General features: G+C 43.9%; 1 protein-coding gene and 3 non-coding genes across 5 annotated transcripts; all 4 read right to left on the bottom strand.

The window, feature by feature from the left end:
* Positions 1 to 2,160: 2,160 nt before the first annotated feature.
* Positions 2,161 to 6,062, bottom strand: RPS12 (ribosomal protein S12). 2 transcript variants are annotated; one of them, XM_085575193.1, is made up of 6 exons: positions 6,004 to 6,062; positions 5,842 to 5,960; positions 5,316 to 5,432; positions 3,556 to 3,658; positions 2,993 to 3,094; positions 2,161 to 2,250 (listed from the first exon to the last, which is right to left on the bottom strand). In XM_085575193.1, exons 2-6 carry the CDS (start codon positions 5,853 to 5,855, stop codon positions 2,188 to 2,190), a joined length of 399 nt encoding a protein of 132 aa, XP_085431319.1. In that variant the 5' UTR covers positions 5,856 to 5,960; positions 6,004 to 6,062; the 3' UTR covers positions 2,161 to 2,187. The 2 variants fall into 2 exon arrangements, with proteins under 2 accessions (XP_085431319.1, XP_021396357.1); XM_021540682.3 differs by having other exon boundaries at positions 5,842 to 5,893; positions 6,032 to 6,062.
* Positions 2,570 to 2,704, bottom strand: LOC116183524 (small nucleolar RNA SNORA33). Its single transcript, XR_004148156.1, has one exon. It is a non-coding gene; the product is annotated as a small nucleolar RNA SNORA33 (small nucleolar RNA).
* LOC116183525 (small nucleolar RNA SNORD100) lies at positions 3,161 to 3,247 on the bottom strand. The gene has a single exon (XR_004148157.1). It is a non-coding gene; the product is annotated as a small nucleolar RNA SNORD100 (small nucleolar RNA).
* On the bottom strand, positions 4,538 to 4,612 carry LOC116183516 (small nucleolar RNA SNORD101). Its single transcript, XR_004148148.1, has one exon. It is a non-coding gene; the product is annotated as a small nucleolar RNA SNORD101 (small nucleolar RNA).
* Positions 6,063 to 8,461: the final 2,399 nt, after the last annotated feature.

Genomic DNA, 8,461 nt, shown 5'->3' with positions numbered 1-8,461 from the left:
GCTCTTAGTCTACAAAAGAGAGGCCTTAGAGAAGCACTTACTAAGTGTTGCAGTATGAAGGACTAAAAGTCCCTTCTTCGCCTCAGTCAATTTGAAAAATAAAATAAACTCTTACTAAATATTAAGGTGAATCAAAAGCCTTGGGTGGAATTTGGATCTCAGGAAATTTTTGAAAATAAACCAAAACCTAGGGATAACCTTAGAGTAAAAAGCATAAAGCAAACTTAAGTTCTCCAATATTTACTATGCATAGACTTGAAGGTCACTTCTTGTTTAATTTCCTAGAAAAGCCCTAATTTCACACCTAAGCATTTTGATAAAATTTAGATTCCAACCTAATTCCTTCTTTCAAAAAACATTTAGTGTTGATTCTATTCCAATGGGAATGAAAAGGAAAGATGGCATGGAAAGATGCCATTCCCTAGTATTAACTCATTGCTATGCAAAATGTTATGGTGCCACTAAAAGAAACGTTCCTGAACGTTTACTGAGGTGTCATTCCACTGCAGCAAAATAAACACTGCCTAACAAACTTGCTTCTCGCTTGTAAACAGCTCCCCTTACTTAAATCCATTCACAGCCATTAAGAGGAAATGCAATAAATCAGCTACTGCTAATTCAGTTGCCATTCTAATGATATAAATCAAGCATAAACATTTTGATGTTATTTTTCTCACACCAAGTTAAAACTGTTAAATGAGTATTTTGTAAACCTAGTTTGTGTGAGCTGGACTCTTCTCAACTTGGTTGCAGGCTTAACACGTGTGAATTAAACCATGGAATATATTAGGTTGGAAAAGATCATGGAGTCCAACTACAAACCAAACACTGCCAAGCCCACCACTAAACCATGTTCTTTAGTGTCACATCTACAGGTCTTTTAATTGCCTCCAGGACTGCTGATGCCACCATTTCCCTAGGCAGCTTGATCCAATGCCTGACTGCACTTCCTAATACCCAGTCTGAAACTCATCAGTCCATTTTCTCTTAACCTGTAACTTGCTCCTTCAGACAAGAGACCTCCACCCCATTACAACCTTCTCTCAGATGGATGTAGAGGCATGGCCTCCCACAAGCCTCCTCCAGGCTAAATAAACCACTTCCTACCTGACTCCAGACTCTTCACAAGATTTGCCATCCTCCTTTGGACAAACTAAGGTCTGTTTTCTGAGAACATGCATTAGTTTAGCAAAAGGATACAGACCACACAGATTTAAGCAGGTGACTTTGAGTACACCTGAGAATGTTACTATAGAAACCTTTTCTACAACCCAAGTCACTCAGCTCTAGCTACTACAAGTAGCAGACAGGGCCAAACGTAGGAGACCCTTCAAGAGCCTACAAACCCTAGTGAAAACTTAAGAACCTGAACACAGATAAACATTCTCATCAGGAATTCCCACCACCTCAGCCACAGGTGCCCATCCCCACATATTCGCATTCATATCTTACACATTCACACCAGTCTGAATCCCTTGCTTCCAAAAAAACAGATGAAAACACAAGTTCTGAACCAAGCTATCAATTAACTATTATAGAAACCGAAACACTGGCAAGTTAGGAGTTTAACACTGCCTGATCTGAGCAAGTGAGAATTTAACTTGGCTACCCTACCTACTGAGAACTACAGAATCAGATCTAGAGGTGCATGAAAATACTAGTTAGAAGATGTTATCACCCACAATTTCAGGCAGAGAAATAAAACACATATTGTGTCCATTAACTTCCCTGGATAAATCAGGAAAGCATTCATAGAAATCCTGCAACATCTCAGTAGAACTGGGAAACAGTAAAGGCTGTTCTCATTTGACTCAGCAAAAGGACCCAAACTTTTATCACAGAGGCACTAATGCTTTAGATAAGTTACTCAGAATCCTAGAAATACAGACCAAAGCACTACCAAGCAAGGATAGTATTTAACTGTCTGCATTATTGCAACTTGAATCTGGTGCCATGTTCTAGCTGGTAACTTCTGGGGTAGGAACAAAAAACAGAATTAACCTAAAACAGGAATGGTGGCAGGGATCTTTTTAGCAAACTGACAGTTAAAATACTGATAAATTACACCAACATTTGAAAAGTTTTTTTGCATCTTCTGATGCTGTCCTTTACAACTCAAAAGAACTGTTCCAGACAGCAAATCATTAATCACACATACACTAGACTGGTTCAAAATTTATTTGTCATTCATTTCTTGCACTTGAAGTACTCTTCAATGACATCTTTGGCCTGAGATTCCTTGCCATAGTCCTGTAACACAAAATAGCCCATTATTAACATAAAGAGAGACCCATCCTAAATTTTACAAACTGTTTTTCACAAGGACAAATGGATTCTGACACTTTTTCCACAAGAAATTCCCAAATTCCACACAAATAAGCTCAAACAATTTGCCAGTTTTTCCCCTCTTCTTTAATAAGGTTATTCTAATAAAGTACTGTTCTATTTCATTCAAATGTAACACCCATTGACAGGAATGCAAACAAAATCTTTTCTGCTTAAAGAAACTCAAAGCATGTGAAAAAGTAGCATAACTAACGCATGCAGAAGGCACTAGTCTTCATTATGAAGATGTAGCCATCTCTTGGGACCTCAGAGACCACAAAGTCTTCAAGGCTCGTACTGTGGCTTTACTTTGCCAGTGTTATTGTGAAATAAGCTCTGCAAAACATTTTCAAGTTGAGCAGACATACTGAACTGGCTCTTCTGTCTATAGCAAAGCTTCCTATCTTCTAGGTAGGCCTTTCCTCTTAATGATTACTGGCAGGTAGGCATAGATACTTTGAGGACACAGCCATTAACTCACAAAATGTACATGAGTAAATAAAACATGACAGGGACTATGAAACAGGAAAGCAGTTTCTATTCACTATCAACAATATAATACTACTAAAAAAAATTAGCTGTATTTAACAGTTCCTTATCTAAAGCAACATTTAGTTTACTACTTATTTTCAGAAGTCACAAAATAAGACATAATCAGCAACCTTACTTTGACAACCACACAACTGCAGCCCACCACTTTGCGAGGTTTTCCTTCTCTGTCGATCTTGCAGAGACCCACCCATTCGCCCAGCTTCTTGTTGTCATCAACCTGTGCAGAGCACCACATGGCATTAGAGCTTGCCACTTCTGGCACAGCTGGCTCAGCCCAGAAGCTGCTGTACGGTCAGAAGCATTGGGTAACGGATGGCTGCTTTCCTCACAGGCATCAGCAGAGGGAGCCAAAGTATCATCATCGTACAGCTTGAGCCTCCCTGAAGTCACAGCAAAGCTTCTCCCACCTTCCACTCCCAGCAATATTTTAGTTCTTATACAGGACAGCAGAATTTACTTTAACTGTGCAAAATAACCAATCCACATCCCTTGCCATTTACACCCACAGCTCTTGTTCTGTGGAAAAACAGCAATCATGCAGAACAATCTGCTGCTAAGGGAACTTTTGCCTAAGTAAGCCATACACAAAATTACAGTAGGGTTCTAAAGCTTCAGCTCTCTACATGCTGGAACAAAGAGCATAACTGCTCCAAACTTTTGTCTCAAGTTGACACTCACCTTTATTAAGTTGATCTGATGTTCTGCACAGAGTGCTTCAACTAATTTTACATATGTGGGCTCATCACAGTTTGAAGCCAGAACACAGAGATGGGCTTGGCGTCTAAAAAAAAAGATAACTAAAGATGTTACTTGAGGCATTAATTAAAATTTCTTGATAATCAAAGAGAAAAAATTGCATTCAACACATGCATTTATAGAGAACCACGTTTTAAGTTTCAACTTTAGATTACAAGACACCATAAGCTTTTGAAATACTAAATATACTTTTAATGTGATTGGTCATTTTTAATGTTTTTCATATATACATTACAGGCTACTTATATGTTGTTAGCTTTATCCTCAGTCTATTCTTGTTTTGAAAGCTTCTAAAAATCCCGCTAAATAAATTCTCAGCCACTGGAAAAAGGTCTGATGACTGGATAAACACAAAGTCTCCTACAGAACTGTCACTGTTACAAAGCGACCAAGTTACAAGTCACCTTTTCTTATTTACCACAGATTACAGTTTTTTAACATTAGAACTTTAATTACTAAAAGCTTAAATTTCCACATCAAGGTGTTTAAAGTTCTTCAGAACAATCTTTTCTACTTACGTTCAGAGAAGCTGTAATGACAGGGCCTCAATTCTAATTAGGATCTTTGTATACTGTGGTACAATGTTAAGATACCAAAGGGATACCTGACAACAGAGAGAGCTGAGTAGGTCTTCTATACTTAACCTAATTAATTGTGACCTCTGCAAACAAAGTCAGTTTTCCCTAAAAAGACCTTCTCCATCAGAATGCCAGACTGCCAGAAACATTTCCAAGCAAGAATCATCGCACACAGGTGAGTACCAACCTCACGCACATCATCTGAACACACAGCTTACAAAGCAGTAGCTGCACTCAGAAGAACCCACACAAAGTGGCGGTCACTCACCTACGTTGTGTTTCTCTGCCCTTGTTTAGTGCCTTGCCCCAGAGGTTTCTGCGTACAGGTTTGTCAGACAGCAGCTGTCACTCACAGGACGAGTGAAGGGGTATCCGACTAACTGAGAAGTCATCACCCAAACACTGTAGCTTTCTATTTAAGCAGATTTTCCTTGCAAGGCAAGTATGGATTTGCATATAAACACACACATACAGTATGTGTACAGGTATACCTGTATATACACTTTCCCTAGAAAGGCCATAACTGACTATCCATCCAATGACTAGCATTTAAGTTCAATGCTGTTTTGACATTGCACTTTGACAATTTATTTACTGTTGCAATATACAAAGACAGCAGAACAAGTATAAGAAAGCTATGATTTAAAGCTTTTTCATAAAAACGAAATTAACTCTTCCAGAAGTTCGAAATACATATTGACCGGATTAAAATCTTATAAAGTTTTGAGAATACTTTCTTCTTAAAGCATAGGGTTCTTGAGAGCCAAATTTTTATAGCCACATACAGCAGGCTCCATTCAATTTACTTCACAAAACCCACACAAACACTCGGTGGCACTGGGGCCACAAAATGACAGAACCTAATACACCAGGTGCTGCCGTTCTTCAATCATCGAGTTTGGCTTCTGTATTCTAAGATTCCACTTTAACCCAAACCAGAAGTTACAAAATACAAAAAATTACTGGCAGAAAAATATTATCTTGTATAAGTTTTAAACTGAACACCTGAACAAAATGGCCACTGCAGGTGCTCAACACACCTCATCACAAAGTCTCACCCAGTTTTACTAATCACAGTAGAGAAACTGGTGACGCCACACTTACTTGTCCAAGGCTTTGGCTGCTTCACGGATACCGCGAGCAAGGCCATCGTGGATAAGTGCGGTCTTCAGCACTTCTTGCAGAGCGGTGTTAACATCCATTACACCTCCAGCAGTAATGCTAAAGAGAAAACATAAAATGTTCTGATCGTGGCAATAACTTTCAACTAAAACCAAAAGCTTCCCGTTCACCTGCAAGCATCCGGCCGTTAAAAAGTACAGAAAAAAAGCAAGTTAAAGCACTATACCGAATAAAGAACAGACGAAGGAAGAACTTGAAAGAAGCTAAGGCATTAAGTCCTCCTGGCGAGCCACCGGGCCATGCTGCCTCCACGCTCCGTAGGGAGGAGGACGCCATGCGCACAGCGGCCCTGCCAGGCGGACCCCGCGCCCATCTCCCGGCCTGCGGCCCGCAGCAGCGCCGCGCCGGGGCCCGGCCGCCCGGCACGGCCAGAGCTCCCGAGCCTGCCGCGCAGCGGAGCGACCCGGCCCCTCCGCCCGCCGCCCCCGACGGCCCCGGCCCCGCTCACCCTTCCTCGGCCATGGCGCTCTCGGTGGGTGCGGTCCCCGCCTGGGTTCCTACTGCAAATACAGACACAGGCCGCCCCGGTGAGCGGCGCCGGCCGCCCCGGGGCCCCCGCCCGGCCCGCTCCCGCCGCGATGCCCCGCGGGCCGGGGGGATCCCGCCCGGCCGGGCCCGGCGCCGCCGCGGACACTCACCCGGCCCCGCCGCGCGCCGCTGCACAGAGAGGGGGCGGCGCCGCCGCCGCGCGCTCTTATAGCGCCGCAGGACCCCGGCCTGCGCGCGCGCGCTGGGGCTGTCCGCCGCGGTGCCTGAGCTCCGGCTTGCCCGTCTCGTGTCCGCGGCAGAGGGAGATTTGTGCGCGTTTGAAAGCAAGAGCTGGGAAGTGGTTTGAAACAGAAATGAAAGGATGAAACGCAGTAGCTGCAGGCAATAACTGCAAATTGGCAATTGCTGTTATTGCTGTAAGCAATAACTGCAAATGCTCTATGGGCGTACCTCTGCTGTTACCAATGACTGACCCCAGCAGAGGCCCTTCCTCAATGAGGGTTAAAAAAAGCCTCACAAAAAACTCGGTTTGCTGTTTTCCAGGGAACGATTTAGTCTCCAAAGGAAAGCTACCACCCAAGAGGTTCCATAAAAAGGAACATTGTTCTTTTACCGGAAAAAACACTTTTAAGTGCTTAAAGTCTCCATTTGATTTGGGGGAGCAGCCTCTGGGGGTAAACCATTGGTGACAGCTGGGCAGGAGTCGCGTAGGGGTGGATCACCAGCCAGGGGTCACCTGGGCTGCTTCCCTAGGGCAGGACGTGCACCTGGTGCTGCCAAAGCGGTCACTGGGCTCACTGGCACCGTCCCTGTGTCGCTGTGGCCAAGAAATGGAGAAAACACCCTAATTCCTCTCTCTGCCAGCAGGTCACAACACTGAGCTGTAGATTGGAGACCTCGTGAGTGGGGCTGCTCGCCCCTGTTCCTGTCACACATGCACAGGTGATTCAGCTGATGGCAAGTGCAGCCCACCCACCACACTGCAATGTGTTTCTTGCTCGGGTGCTGACAGTCTGACACAGGCTTTGTACATTCCAGCTGCTTCAGCCAGCTTGACTGTTGGGTACTCTACATGTCAACATCTCTGTAAAAAGTACATAGAGTAAAATATAAGAGAAATAGGTAACAAATATTGATAGCCATGGTTTGTAACTAGTGCAATCAAACACATTTGTCACCAGTGTTGTCAGCCACCTTTTCCACAATATGTTCTTCCTTGGTCTTCCTGGTGTTGCCAAGCAGCAAGATGTAGGCTAAATACAGCTAGGGAAGAGACACTGTGCACAAAGCAACTCACTGGAGCTGGTCAGGGCAGGGGAGGACAGAAAGGAAAAGTGGAACCTGCTCAGCTGTCTCAGAGCCACCCCACATGCCCCCAGCTCAGGCTGCACAGCCTTTTAGAGCCTGCCTGGGGGAAAGGCCTGGCTGGGGGCTGCAGCACTTCCAGGCTCCAGCTGTGAGACACAGCTCATGTCAACTCTTGAGGCAGTCAGGTACATTTGCATTACAGAGATCTAGAAAGAGCAGAAGCCAACCTCTGAGCAAGTCATGGAGAGAAGCACAGTATGGGGGCTGTCCTGTCCTCTCCCTGCAAGCTGAGCTAGCAAGGACAAAGGTACACTGCCCCCTGCTAACACGGGCAGCCTCCAAGATGCATTTGGCACCTCCAATGCTGCCATATATTGCTTGAAACTCTGAACTGCAACTCCTGTTGCAATACCCCAGTGTGTTGCAACCACTGCAGTCCTAATACAGATATTCTAATTTAGCAGTTCCTATGAGACATGTGGTCCTGACTTCTTCCGTCCTTCCTCCACAAAAAGTGGGAACATGTAATTTCCTTTGTATTGCTCAGAAAGCATGCAAGCAGACACAAATAATACTGCCTGCTTTTTTCCCATCTCTTCAGGGGAGAATGTTTTTCCCTATATCCACCAATCACTTAATCTTCTTGTGCCCTTGAAAGGACTCAAAGGCACCTAATCTATAGAGTAGTTTTTGTACTGAGTGGAACAATATACCATTATCTCCCCTAAAGGATAAGAAGTCTGTATGCAGCCTAAAACACATCAGTATCTCCAGGAAGTGCTATATACATTCAGCCCAGGAGATGGAAGTATGCACATCTGAAAGCTTTGTATTACAGCAAAAATGATAATAAAAGTCATAGTCTAATATTCTAGCAGTAGAACACTAAAAAGCAGTTTTCCTAGAACAGTTGCAAGAAAGCAAAGCTGTGCTGAGATAAAAGTTATGTATTTGTAAAGAGAGGGTTTTCATTGGCACTGAACTCTGTGTGGAAATGTTGGTATAGCCTAGTAGGAGTCTGTTATTTTTGTCTAATAGCTAATGAAAGTGCGTGATCCTGTTGGAAGGTCTGCTTCATTGCACCGTGTGAGCTCAGCGGTTCATGTGGCCATTCTGCATGCTGTTGGCACTACTCCACCTGCTCCACCTTTCTGTCCATATTCCTAGAAGCAGTAGCTAGCTTCTTAAGCTCTGCCTTTTCCCTTGGAGTTATGTTCATTGAGGACCCTGCAGTTCAAATGCTGGCATACAGCCATGGGGAATGACATGTT

The sequence above is a fragment of the Lonchura striata genome, chromosome 3 (genome assembly GCF_050655825.1).
Source record: "Lonchura striata isolate lonStrDom1 chromosome 3, ASM5065582v1, whole genome shotgun sequence".
In the NCBI taxonomy this organism is placed as follows: Eukaryota; Metazoa; Chordata; class Aves; order Passeriformes; family Estrildidae; genus Lonchura; species Lonchura striata.
The sequence above is the reverse complement of the archived record's forward strand: the minus strand, read 5'-3'. Positions and strand labels throughout refer to the sequence as shown.

Bases quoted from the DNA above. Each gene is read 5' to 3' on its own strand.
- RPS12 (XM_085575193.1), bottom strand. The intron at 3,659-5,315 runs GTAAGTGTGGCG...CTTTTTTTTTAG, and splicing joins GCAGCCAAAGCCTTGGACAA to ACGCCAAGCCCATCTCTGTG. The intron at 2,251-2,992 runs GTAAGGTTGCTG...TTTGTGTTACAG, and splicing joins GCAGTTGTGTGGTTGTCAAA to GACTATGGCAAGGAATCTCA.